This window comes from Dipodomys spectabilis, unplaced genomic scaffold (assembly GCF_019054845.1).
Source record: "Dipodomys spectabilis isolate Male_0828 unplaced genomic scaffold, ASM1905484v1 ptg000021l, whole genome shotgun sequence".
In the NCBI taxonomy this organism is placed as follows: Eukaryota; Metazoa; Chordata; class Mammalia; order Rodentia; family Heteromyidae; genus Dipodomys; species Dipodomys spectabilis.
In genome coordinates, this window is record NW_024870698.1 from 2810039 (window position 1) to 2823853 (window position 13815).

A 13815-nucleotide genomic window follows, 5' to 3' on the forward strand; every position below is an offset into this window, starting at 1 on the left:
ATCCCTCCCCACTTTCTGATTAAGTAGATGATACAACAAGGATAGTTTGACTGACCATACCCCTGATGAGTAATGCACTCGGAACTTTAAAAAAAAAAAGGGGGGGGGGCCTGGTACAAAAAGTATTTTGTTCAAAGGAACGACCCCAAATTATTACCAAACAGGCATCCAGGTCACCAGACCCCTTATCAGATCACTTCAGACCCAGTGTCTCTATAGTGGGGTGATAATGCCAAAACTTTACATCAGGGGTCAGGCATGGGTTGGAAGGTTTTCGCTGCTGAACTGGTTTTTCTTAGTCTGCTGCTCCGTGGCCTCCTCTTTGCATGCCTCGTGTCATGAAATCAAGTCACTCCTCTGTTGCGAAGGGATAGGAAGAGGTAGGAAGCAGCACTACTAGAAGCCCAACAATGCGGCACCTGACTTCCTGCCTTGGCCTTCTTCACTAGCTATGTGATTGAGAGCAAGGTACTGATCTCTCAGAGCCTCTTTCTTTATGTGGCCAAAGGTAGCGGGATAAGGAGGAGGACCTTGTGTGGCTATTGTGAGGACTGCAGATAACAGACAGCATCTCCTCCACAAGGGGCCCAGCAGGGGTTGAGGGCCCAGAAAACTCTCACTTCAAGTTGTTCCCCCCGACCTTGAGTTCCTGGGCTTTGGCCTTCTCAAGCATGCGCAGGGCTCGCTGGTGGGCAGCCTCCAGCTGTGCCTTAGTAGCCAGGCTCTGCTGCAGGCTGTCCTGGAGCTCTTGCTGCAGCTTCTCCCTCTCCTGGTCCGACAGCTGCTTGAGCGCCTGCAGGTCGTCGCGGTAGTCATTGGTACACTGCTCCAGAGCCCGCTGCAGTTGAGAGACCTGTGGGGAGACATCCTGACTCAGGCCCTTCCCAGGACTGTAGTCTGCTTTCCTTCCTTCCTTCCTTTTTTCCTTCCTTCCTTCCTTCCTTCCTTCCTCCCTCCTTCCTTCCTTCCTTCTTCCTTTTCTTTCTTTCCCTCCCTCTCTTGCTCCCTCCCTTCCCTCTCCTCTCCTCCCCTTCCTTTCCCTTCCCTTCCCATCCCTTTCTGTCCTTTCCTTCCTTTACCTTTTTCCTTTCTTGCTAGTCCTGGGGCTTGAAATCAGAGCCTGAGCAATGTCCCTGAGCATCCTTTGCTCAAGATTAGAGGTCTGCCACTGGAGCCCAGCTCCACTTTGGCATTTAATTGGAGATAAGAGTCTCATGGACCTTCCTATCAAGGCTGGCTTTGAACCGTGATCCTCAGATCTCAGCCTTCTGAATAGCTAGGATTACAGGTGTCAGCCACTGGTGCCTGGCTAGGACTGTAGTTTTCAAAGCAAGATTTCCAACCTAGATGCAACTCACTGCCTGTGGGAATTCTCAGTAGAGGGTGGGAAACATAAGCTTTGAGAACCTGCAGTTAAGTTAAACTTAGACCTGCACCAGAGGATACCCTGACTGCCAGGAAGGAGAGAAGACCCGATGGGAGAAAAATCAAGATGAGACCAGACTTCCCTGCGGAAGGCAGAGGTCTCAATGGTCTCCCTCATCTCCTTCCTGGGCTTACTCAAGTGTCATTGTTACTGAGGCCTTTTCCTACAGCTGCATTTAATATGCCTCCTCTGCAGCTCCCCAACACCCCACGACTCATCCCTTCCACATGCTTGTTCTCTTTCCCCAAGTTCTTTTTTTTTTTTTTTTGTCGGTCGTGGGGCTTGAACTCTGCACCTGGGTGCTGTCCCTCAGCTCTTCAGCTCAAGGCAAGCATGCTACCACTTGAGCTACAGCACTACTTCTGGTTTTCTAGTAGTTTATTGGAGATAAGGGTCTCACGAACTGCCGGGCACTGGTGGCTCACGCCTGTAATCCTAGCTACTCAGGAGGCTGAGATCTGAGGATCACCGTTCAAAGCCAGCCCGGGCAGGAAAGACTGTGAGACTCCTATCTGCAATAAACCACCAGAAAAACCGGAAGTGGCGCTGTAGCTCAAGTGGTAGAGTGCTCACCTTGAGCTGAAGAGCTGAAGGACAGCGCCCAGGCCCAGAGTTCAAGCCCCACGACCGACAAAAAAAAAAAAAGAGTCTCACGAACTTCCCTGCCCCGGGCTGGCTTTGAACCATGATCCTCAGATCTCAGCCTCCTGATTAGCTAGGATTACAGGCGTGAGCCTATTTTTTTTTTTTTTTTTTGGGGCCCGGTCATGGGGCCTGAACTCTGGGCCTGGGCGCTGTCCCTCAGCTCTTCAGCTCAAGGCTAGCGCTCTACCACTTGAGCCACAGTGCCACTTCCAGCTTTTTTCTCTTTGCTTATGTGGTGCTGAGGAATCGAACCCAGGGCTTTGAGCATGCAAGGAAAGCGCTCTACCACTGAGCCACCTTCCCAGCCCCGTGAGCCTGTTCTTAACACCTTCTAATTCACTGTGTGATTCAGTTCACCTATTTCTTTGTCTAGATGTTAGTGTTCACTCACTCATCCTCTGCTAAGACACACAATCCATAAATCCCTTCCTCCCTGCAGGGGGATGCTTCCAGGACCTCTGCGGTTACCAGGTACCATAGGTCGTCTCTGCATAACACATCTACACATCCTCCTGAGTATTAAATCATCTCTATACTCCTTAGACCTAATACAAGGCACACAAGTAATTACTAAACTTCATTGTTCAGGAAATAGGAAGAAAAGCAGAGAAGTCTGTAGATGTTTACCCACAGGTGCATTTTTCCCCCCAAACATATTCAATCTGTAATTGATTGAATCCATGAATATTGAAACCAAGGACACACAAGGCTGATGTATGTAACACTGTTATATTCCACATGCTGCTGGCATTATACATTATATGATGAAAGGCAATAATTATATATAATGTAATTACATTTGTATAACTGTATAATGTCATGCCTTATATATACAACCCAAGGGCTTTTATCTGGATGGTTTGTTGCTATCAATCATTCATTCATCTGTGATGCTGTGAGCACAGGAATTTGGAATAAATACACAAAACCAATAGGGCTGGGAAGGTGGCTCAGTGGTAGAGCGCTTGCCTTGCATGCCTGAGGCCCTGGGTTCGATTCCTCAGCACCATATAAGCAGAAAACCGGAAGTGGCGCTGTGGCTCAAGTGGTAGAGTGCTAACCTTGAGCTGAAGAGCTGAGGGACAGCGCCTAGGCCCAGAGTTCAGGCCCCACAACGGGATCCCCCCCAAAAAAACCCAAAAAACCAATAATAACAACAACAACAATAATGCCTTCCTAGCTCAGCTAGGAGCCAGGCCCCACAAGGCTTCCCCACGCTGCCCGAGGAGGCAAGTCTCGAGTGTGTGCAGTGCGACTTGTGCACAGCCTACCCCTTCCCCAGGTAGGACTACCTGGGTTTGCAGCCTGGCCTTCTGGCTCTGCCAGTCCTCCTGGAGACGTCGAATTTCAGGTGCTTTCTTTAGCAAAGAGCCCAGTGGAGGCTGTGGGTCACTTCCCTCCTTGAGGGGCACTTCAATCCTTTGGAGGTAAAGACAGCATCACTAAAGGTCCCAGGAAAGGACATTACTGCCCTGATCGTGCCTCAGCCTGGGAGGAGGGGGCTCTAGTCACTCACCACTAGTGGGTGAGAAACACCTTGTTTTTCTTTCATCAGGCAGCCTGACATATAAATTATAAGTGTTACTGCACAAGATTCTGCAGGAACTACTGATCTGCATTTTAGTGGGTGCTTAGTAAGTAAGGATGGGCTGTCGGGGGACAGAGAGCTCAGAGTGCTTTCCGTGGTCTGCGGAGGCACCAGAAAAGAGGTCTCTGTGGTCTAATTTCATAATTCTTTCTGCCTAGGAGAAAAAAATAACATCTTACACAATATTTTATACTTTTCAAAGCTTGCTCATAACTTTCACTCTCTGTCCCCAGTTATAAATTGGGGAATTATAAATAGGGCTGCCTTATGTAGCATGAATGCAAAAAAATGCTAGTTGAAAGCTTCAGTACTCTCTGTATCCTAGCGAAATTGCTAACAAATGCTGGGAAGGGGTCAGTGGAAGGGAGGATGATCTTTTCTCAATTCTGAGCTTTGGAATTAGCCAAGAAAGTAAAACAGGAGAAAGAAACCCTCCTGATAGGATTGGTACCCTTTAAAGAGCCAATAGAGAATTATCTATCTACCCATCTATCTCTCAGTGAGAAGATGGCTGTCTGAAAAGAGAATCCCCCCTCCCCAATTAGGAACTCAAGTGACCAACAGTAATTTTTGATAGAACACTAACATCTGACACTCAGCTAGGAGCCAAGTGTAAGTAAGCACCATAGAGCCTGTCCAAGCGAAATGAAGACAGGATCCAAAAATCATTGAAAATTTGAGGATGTTTGTTACAGCACCAGCAGCTGACTAATGCAGATAATATAGGTGGAGATTTTGCTTGGTTAACAAATATCCCCTAACTGGATAAAGGTTTGTATCAGTCCTGTCTTGAATCTTGGGGAGGATTACTAATGTTTTTGAGCTGCAGGTTCTGAAATTTATAAAATAACCTTTTTGCGTATGACATTCAATAAGGTAGTTTATGTAAAGCACATATGCAGAAGACGTGTAAGATATATGTCTGTTCCTCACTGAAACAGGATGTAAAGTGTGGCAATGAATACTTGAGGACTGAAAGAATCCTTCCATATCTGAGCACTCTTGTGTTAAAGATTGTCCACAAAAATACCTTTCTTCTTCTTCCTCACTGCTGGTTCCTTCTTCAGCTCCTATCTTATCTTGGTACTCTTCTCTGGTAAGTGTCTGAGAAGTTTCCTTCAGTTTTGAACAAGAGTCCTAAATCAAAGAGAATGACAAGATAAGATTAAGTGCAGTTTCCTAATTAAACCTGGCTCTTTGAAAACAGAGAGCCATTGACACTTGCTGCTGGCACAGAGCTTATAGGTTTGGGATGATAAGGCTTGTGATGATGAAAGAACTAGATCTGCCCTGGTTTAAGATCACTGTCAGTCCTTCTCTGTGATTTTTCTGTCTGCAAAGCAGTTCACATGGTTGATGAAACTACAGCCCAGAGAGAATAAGTAATTTGCTCTATGTACACAGAAAGTGAATCAGGGAGAGGATGTGCAACAGTGTATCTTGGTGTATGAACTCTTCACTACTCTGAGAGACCATCTTATGTTCAAACAGAGTGGTCCTTGCTGGGCCCAATTTTGGGGCGTGGGGAGGATCAGAGAGTAGCACTGACACAGTCAGTGGTCAGTGCATATGAGCAGCTGAATTATTACTATAGTCATTTTGTAGGTTGCAGTGTGCCACATTCATCCCATAAAATCAGAAACATGGAACTCATTAGATGACTAGAAGCATAAAGAAATGGGAATCTGGGGAAAGAATATGCATATGATTTGTTAACAGTGAGGCTTCTCATTTTTAAAAAAATCAACTGAATTTGTTTATCTCACCAATACCTCTTTTCCACTAAAGATAACAAAAGTCTTAGTTTGTCATAGTAATCACATCCAGGGAGAACAGTGTAATGTGACAAGCTGGACACAGATTTGTTTGGTATCATATCTGATTAGATAATGATGAATTATATCTAGGTTTTTTTGAACTTCTCTTTTTTTGGACTTGTTCATAAACTAGAGACTGCATCTCCAATTAACCAACCAAATTCCAGGCTAAAAGCTTGGCTCAAGTGGTAGAGTGCTAGCCGTAAGTGGGCAAGCTGAGCAAGCACGAATCCCTGAGTTCAAGCCCAGGTACTAGCAAACAAAACAAAACAAAACCAAACCAAGATAAACTTCAGAACTCCAAGAAACAGATAAAGAAACACACTTAAAAGGAAATTTTAAAAGTTAAACATATTTATATGTCTATTCAAAAGTTAAAAATGAGCCAGGCGCCAGTGGCTCACACCTGTAACCCTAGCTACTCAGGAGGCTGAGATCTAAGGATCACGGTTCAAAGCCAGCCTGGGCAGAAAACTCTGTGAGACTCTTATCTCCAATAAACCACTAGAAAACCAGAAGTGGCACTATAGCTCAAGCGGTAGAGCGCTCAACTAGAGCTGAAGGGTGCCCAGGCCCATTGTTCAAGCCTCATGACTGACAAAAAAAAAAAAGTTAAAAAATGAACAATATAATAATGTCAACCTAAGTAGTTGGAAAGAGATATGGAAGATAAAATAAATGAAATAGGAAAAAAAACCCAAACCTGACCAATACATCTTAGACACACTTTTCAAAAAGACACATCAAATTTCTGTAGGCCTAATAAAGGAAAAGAGAAAAAGTAGCTCAAAGCAACATGAATAATGGACAGACTCTCACAACAGAACAGAGATTAAAAAGAATTTCAAAACTTGTTCAACCACTTTGGAAAGCAGTATGGAGGTTCCTCAAAAGACTTCACATAGAACTCCCCTATGACCCAGCAATCCCACTTTTAGGCATTTACCCAAATGTTTACAAACAAGACCATACTAAAGCTACCAACACAACTATGTTTATTGCAGCATTATTTACCATAGCTAAGATATGGAACCAACCCAGATGCCCCTCAATAGATGAATGGATCAAGAAAATGTGGTATATATACACAATGGAATTCTATGCCTCCATCAGAAAGAATGACATTGCCCCATTTGTTAGGAAATGGAAAAACTTGGAAAAAATTATATTAAGTGAAGTAAGCCAGGCCCAAAGAAACATAGGTCCCATGGTTTCCCTTATTTGCAATATCTAGTAGATGTATGAGTCAAGCGGAAAAGGTCAGATAATGTGATGTCAGGTAAATGAACCCTTAGATATGTATTTAAATGTCTTTTCCTTTCATGCATGTGTTTCTAACGCATTTATAAGATTATCTCTTTGTTGCTTTGTATGTCCCTCCCCCACAGTATAACCCCTGCTTTCACTATATTTGATGTCAGTATAACTTGTGGAGGAGATGGGGGAAAACCAGTTGTTTAAGGATACAGGTGGACCTGTTGCAACAATGAGAAGTACAAGTTGTCATGTCCAAAATGAGCTTTACAACGTAGGTGGGGGGGGACGGGGGGGGGGGGAATGGGGGGAAGGAGAAGGATTGGGATTGGGGGGGGAGGGGGGAGGCTGGGAAGGGATGTGAAGGGTAAACAAAGGAGGAGGCTGCAATGCTTGGTAAGAAATGTACGCATTATCCTGCCCATGTAATTGTAACCCCTCTGTACAGTATGTTCACAAATAAAGTTAAATTAAATTAAAAAAAAGAATTTCAAATGTACTCAGAGCTGCCAAGAAGCCCGTGAAAGAGAATCTGCAGGATGTAATTTCTGAGCTGCTTTATTGACCACTGCTATATTTAAAGGCATTCTGGGCAGGAACCCAGGAACAAGAGCAACTTAAAACATTAAAAGAGCTGATGCATCAGGTAACAACACCATCCTCAGATACATCATGTTAGTTTATTTTCATGTATTATCTCATGGTTGCAAGGAAAGGCACTGTTCTCCTTGATCTCGAGGAAGCACTAATATTAGAGATGTCCAGTGACTTGCCTCAGGTAACATGGTCACTGGAAGGTTCATCAAAAGAGTAAATAGTAAGTAGTGTCCTGTATTGGTAATATAAAGCATAACAATCTCATGGTAGTCTCAGTAGATAAAGAAAAATGTTTATGACAAAAATTGAACACTTTTTCATAACTTAAAAAAAAAATCAATTACCTAAAAATAAATGCCTAAACCCATAGAAAAGATCATACATAAAACTCATATAGTTACCACCATTATCTTTAGTAACAAATGGTAAGATTTTGTTCTAAGACAAAAAACAGGATACCCATTTCTACCACTTCCATTCAACATAGTCCTAGATGTCACAGCCAGAGCCAGGTGATGGTGGCTTATACCTAAAATCCTAGCTACTCAGTACATTGAGATCTGGAGGATCATAGTTTAAAGCCAGACCAGGCAGAAAAGTCTACATGACTCAATTTCCAATTAACTGGCAAAAAGCCCGGTAGAGGCAAGTCTAGAGTGGTAGAACCCCAGCCATAAGCAAGCAAGTAAAGGTGTGAGGCACTGAATTTAAGTTCCAGAACTAACAAAAAAAGTAATCCAAATCACAAAGGAAAAGTGTCCCCATTGGCAGATGATATAATCTTTCTATAAAAATATTACAGAAAAATTTCAGAATTAAAAAAATCAAGTAATTGAAGAGTAGAATCATCCCACAAAAATTAGTCACATTTCCACACATTAACAATGATCTAAAAAAGGGATTTGGAAAACAATTCCACTTACAAAGTACCAAGAGGATAAAATACCTAGGAATAAACTGTATTAAGGACACAAAAAATATACTGAAACTGAATCACTGATGCAAGAAATGAAAGAAGATTCATAAAAAGGAAAGGTACCCTGTGATCATCATTTGGAGATGAATATTGCTAGACATCCATTCTACCCTTTAAAATCTGCAGATTTAATGCAAACCCTGTGAAAATTCCAAAGGCTATTCTTAGTGAGGTAGGAAAAACTGATCTAAAAATCATACTGACCATGAATAGGCAAATCAATCTTGAAAAGGAAGAATAAAGTTATAGCAACTAACACAGGATTGTAGTGGTGCATAAAGACAGGTAATAAACCAATGGAATAGAGTCCAGAAATAAACACATACATTTTTAGTTAATTAATTTGCAACAAGAATGTCAGTAATACAAAATGGGGAAAGCTGGTCTCTTCTACTATTCATACACACATATTGTTTTTGCTCCTTATCTTACATTAGCCATGAAAATCAATTCAAAATGGACTCAAGTAAGAAACAGATTGTAAAAAAATTCCTAGTATAAAACAAATTTGTGATATTGTCTTAGAAATCATTTCATATATATGATTCCCCAAACCATAGGAAATAAAAGCAACCAACTAGGATTATATTAAGCAAAAAAGCTTCTGCACAGTGAAAATAATAAGTATAATGAAGAGATAACCTATCAAATGGGAGAAAACATTTGCAAACTATACATCTCTTTAGGAATTGATCTAAAAATATGTAAGAACTCCTACAAATCAACAGTAAAAATCAATCAATAACACAATTTAAAACATAAGCTAAGGATTTGTGTGTGTGTGTGTGTGTGTGTGTGTGTGTGTGTGTGTGTGTGTGTGTGTTGGTACTAGGGCTTGAACTCAGGGCCTCACATCTTTGCTCAGTTTTCTTTATTCTTTTCTGAAACTGTGTAATTTCTATTTTTTGTATTATTTTCTTTTTCTTTTAAAAATTGTTATTATCAATGTGGTATACAAAAAGGTTGCATTTATATAAGTCAAGTAATGAGTATACTTCTTTTTGGACAATGTCACCCTTTCCTTCACTTTCTCCCAGTTTTTCACTCCCATCGCCACCTACAAGTTGTATAGTTATTTTTTAACATAGTGTCTAGTGAGTACCCTGCTACATCTATTCACCCTTTCTCACTCCATTTCTGTGCCCCCTTACACTCCCAAAGACAGATAAATGAATAAGCAAGACAAAAAGAAAACAAAAGCAGCAACAAAGAAAAAACCCTCTTGTTTTTATTTCCTGAAGCTCATTTTGATAAATCTTATTTTATACACATAGATACTGTGCTTTGAGGATCCTTTCCTAAGAATACCTTCCTCTAGTCTCACTGTGTGTGAATGTCCTGCATAATTTACTATTTCCAATGTATATTAGATCTAGCTTCTGCATATGAGAGAAAAGATATACTATTTGTCTCTTTGAGCTTGGTCACCTCACTTAACATGATTTGTTCTAGGTCCACCCATATCCCTATAAATGATGTAATATTCTTTCTAATGGGTGTGTAATATTCTACTGTGTATGGGTACCACAGTTTTGTAATCTGCTTATCTATGGTTGGGCATCTGGGCTGTGTCCATAACTTAACTATTGTGAATAGTGCAGCAATGAACATGGATGTGCAAGTATTTTTATGGTATCCTGGCTTGTGATGTTCTGGGTCAATGCCCAGGAGTGATATGGCTGGGTCTTGGGAAGATTTATGTTTAGTTTTTTGAGGAACCACTAGACTGCTGTCCGGAGTAGTTTTACTAGTTTACATTCTAACCAGCAGTGTAATAAGGCTCCTTTTTCCCCACATTCCCACCAATATTTGTTGTTCAAATTCATGATGTTGGCTAATCTAACTGGGATCAGATAAAATCTCAGACTTGGTTTGATTTGCATTTTTTTAATGGCTAGCGATGATGCTTGCTCAGTTTTCTTGCTCATGGCTGATGCTCTACCATTTGAGACATGCCTCCAGTTCAGCATTTTTCTCTTAATTGGAGATGGAGTCTTGCATAGTTTTCATCTGGGGCTGGCTTTGAGCCACATCCTCTAGGTCTCAGTCTCATGAGCAGCTGGCATTATAGGCATAGCTACTAGCCACTTAGGCTGAAGATTTGAATAAACATTACACTAAATTAAGTACCAATTATCATGGAAATGCAAATTAAATAAAAATTACAGTGAGTTATCAGTTCACAGCTGTCATGACAACTGTTTTATGTGTCCGTGTGTATTTTTGTGTGTTCATATGTGAAAACATACAAGAGGGAACGTGTATAATATATGAAAATGAAAAAAAAAACCTATCATATACTTCAGCCATGCATTTTTTGTGTATTTATCTGAAAGAACTAAAATTAGAATTTCAAAGACATATCTGTAATATTATGTTCACTTCAGTACTTTCTACAGTACCCAAGAAAAGGTACAACTTAAATGTCCACCAAGAATTGAATGGATGAAGATGTGACATAGAGATAGACAATAGTAGATAGAAGAATGCTATTTATCCTCTTAAAAAGTAGGACATTTTGCAATGTACTTTTCCAGAAGACTGGATCAAATGGCAGATAAAATATTTGGCTTGGAATCAAAGTAGATGTAATAGAAAAATAAGATAAAGAAAAAAGAATGGAAAAGTATGACTTAAATATGCAAGAATTCTGACTCTAGTAAAAGACCAAAACTATAAATCACAAGTGCCAAAGAAGGAGAAGAGGTGCAAGCTAAAGACATTGAAAACAATCAACAACAAAAAACTTCCCCATTCTTGAGAAATACATTCCCATCCAGGTTCAAGAGACCTCCATGGACCAATTCTCTCCATTTTATAGTTCAAACATTAACTATAGAGAAAATGAAAGCATATTGACAAGTGCAATGGAAAAGCACCAAGACATCTATAAAGGCAGACTCAATAAAATAATAGATTTATTGACAGAAACCTTAAACTTAAGGAAGGTCTAGAAAAATGTATATCAAGCGCTAACAAGAAAGAAAGTGACACCATAAATTGTGTTACCCAGCAGGTCTATCATGCATAATTAAGGGAGAAATAAAAACCTTCCAAAAACAAAAAACAAACAAACAAAAAAAACAAAAGCTAAGTCAATTATGTCCACTATACCAGCAATACAGAAAATAGTCACAAGATTGTACATATGGAAGAGGAAACTACAACCAACCATGAAGACACAAATAAAAAATAAATTTCACCAGTAGAATAGATAAGCAAAATGAGGGTTAGGGAAGAATCAAGTACCATAGAAACAACAGAATCACAGGAAGCACTATCTTTCAAGAATAACTGTAAATGTTAATAGTCTCAATTTTCCAATCAGCTGACACAGACTAGTGGACTGTTTCAAAACACAAGACTGTAAACACAACATTATAAGAAACATACCTCACTGACAAAGACAAATACAAGCTTAAAATGGATAAGCACAAGAAACCAAAAGACAAGCAGGAATAGCCACACTCATATTTGACAAGGTAGAGTTCAAACCAGAATTAGTCACGAGACAAGAAAAAGTTACCTAAAAATTGATAAAAAGGGGCTGGGAATATGGCTTGGTGGTAGAGTGCTTGCCTAGTATGCATGAAGCCCTGTTTTCAATTCCTCAATACCACATAAACAGAAAAAGCCAGAAGTGGTGCTGTGGCTCAAGTGGTAGAATGCTATCCTTGAGCATAAGAAGCTCAGGGACAGTGCCCAGGCCCTGAGTTCAAGGACTGGCAAAAAAGAAAAGAAAAGAAAAGAAAAGTGAGTAGCAAGTATGCATGGATACCTGCAATGGCCATTAAAATGAGTAGAGTCACAGTTGTAACTACTAATGTAGGAAGAAAACTAGATCCAGAATCCTAGGTACTTCAAAAAGGCTAGTAGACTTCAGCAAAAGGCTTTCTGTGAAAGGCCTCTTAGGGATAAAAGAACAGAGCTCTTTGTACAATTCAGTAGGAGGACTTAATTGTTGATATGATCCTATACTTAAAGTACCCTAAAGCCTCTACTAAAATACTACTAGATACACTTTTAGCAAAGTGGTAGGAAACAAAATCAACACAGAAAATCAGTAGCTTCTCTCTATAGCAATAATGAGCAGGCTGAGAAAGAACACAGAAAAATATTCCCACTGATAATAGTGAGATGAACAAACATAACTATAGAAGCAAAAGACTCCTCTGCAATGAAAACTATAAAATACTGGAGAAAAATTTAAGAAGGCACTGAAATATGGAAAAAAAAACTCCCATGTTTATGGATCATTAGAATTGACATTGTGAAAATGGCTATCCAATCTAAAGCATTTTTCGGATTCAATGAAAACCCCATCAAAATATCAAAATCTAAACAAGCAAGGGAGCTAAGGAGAAACTTCTCAGAAGAGGTAATAATAGCAAACAAACACATGAGGAAATGCTCATAAACCTTATAGACCACAATAGACAATTTGCCCTATGAAAGTTAGAATGTGTTTGTGACTTTAACTAAGCATCACTATCCCACAGTACTGTGAAATTTGTGAAATTATGTAATCACTTAATCACAATAAAGAATTTGCAAAAAAAAAAAAGAGGTAACATGTAGGAGGTAAGCCAAGCTTGAAAAGGCAGACAGTGCATATTCTCTCTGCTATGCATAAGTTAGATCTAAAATGAAGTGGGTAAGACAGATTACACAAGATTCTAGATATTCACATACAATGAGGTCAAAAGAGGATAGTCTTAGGAGAGAATCACAAGGGTGCAATAACCAAGAGTCTCTTAAGTATATAAAATAATATATATGTATATATACATATATATACTGACATAAACTGCAAAGAAATGGAAACAAAGGACTTTAAAATTGTTTTTTCTTTTTTTTTCCTGCTGATTCTGTATTCTTTATATACCATGTATTCACAGGCATTATATCTGTGAGAAAGTGGGGGGAGGACACAGAATCAGAGGAAAAAGGGTGAACAAGTGTACCTGTGGAGTGCACTGGACATTGATGAAAGTGAACTATACAACTCACGGATGGAGGTGGGAGGGAGGGAATGGGAGAGAATGAGGGAACACATGACACTGCAAAAGGAAACGTACTTATTACCTGATGTATATAAATATACCTCCTCTGTATATCACCTCTATAATAACAATAAAGTATAATTTTAAAATATCAATATCATTTCCACAGAAATAGAAAAGGCAATTTTAAAATTCATATGGAATATCTTGCCCATGTAATTGTAACCCCTCTGTACAGTATTCTCACAATAAAAAAAATCACAAAAAAACAAAAAAAATTTCATATGGAAGCACAAAAAAATCCCCATAGCCAAATCAATCTTGAGCAAAATGAGCAACGATGAAGACAGTACTACCTTACTTGAAATTATACTATAGAGCCATTATTTAAAAAACAGCAAATAAGGGCTGGGAAGGTGGCTCAGTGATAGAGTGCTTGCCTTGCATGCATGAGGCCCTGGGTTTGATCCCTTAGCACCACATAAGCAGCAAAAGCCAGAAGTGGTGCT

At 39.9% G+C, this 13815-nt stretch overlaps 1 protein-coding gene across 1 annotated transcript in view; it reads right to left on the minus strand.

The window, feature by feature from the left end:
• Fam184b (family with sequence similarity 184 member B) overlaps positions 1 to 13815 on the minus strand; it is an 80445-nt gene that overhangs the window by 17589 nt on the left and 49041 nt on the right. The window contains exons 7-8 of the mRNA XM_042674786.1: positions 4690 to 4796; positions 3364 to 3490 (exon numbers count right to left, since the gene is read on the minus strand). Coding sequence (XP_042530720.1) covers positions 3364 to 3490; positions 4690 to 4796 — 234 coding nt within the window. The remainder of the gene's footprint in view (positions 1 to 3363; positions 3491 to 4689; positions 4797 to 13815) is intronic.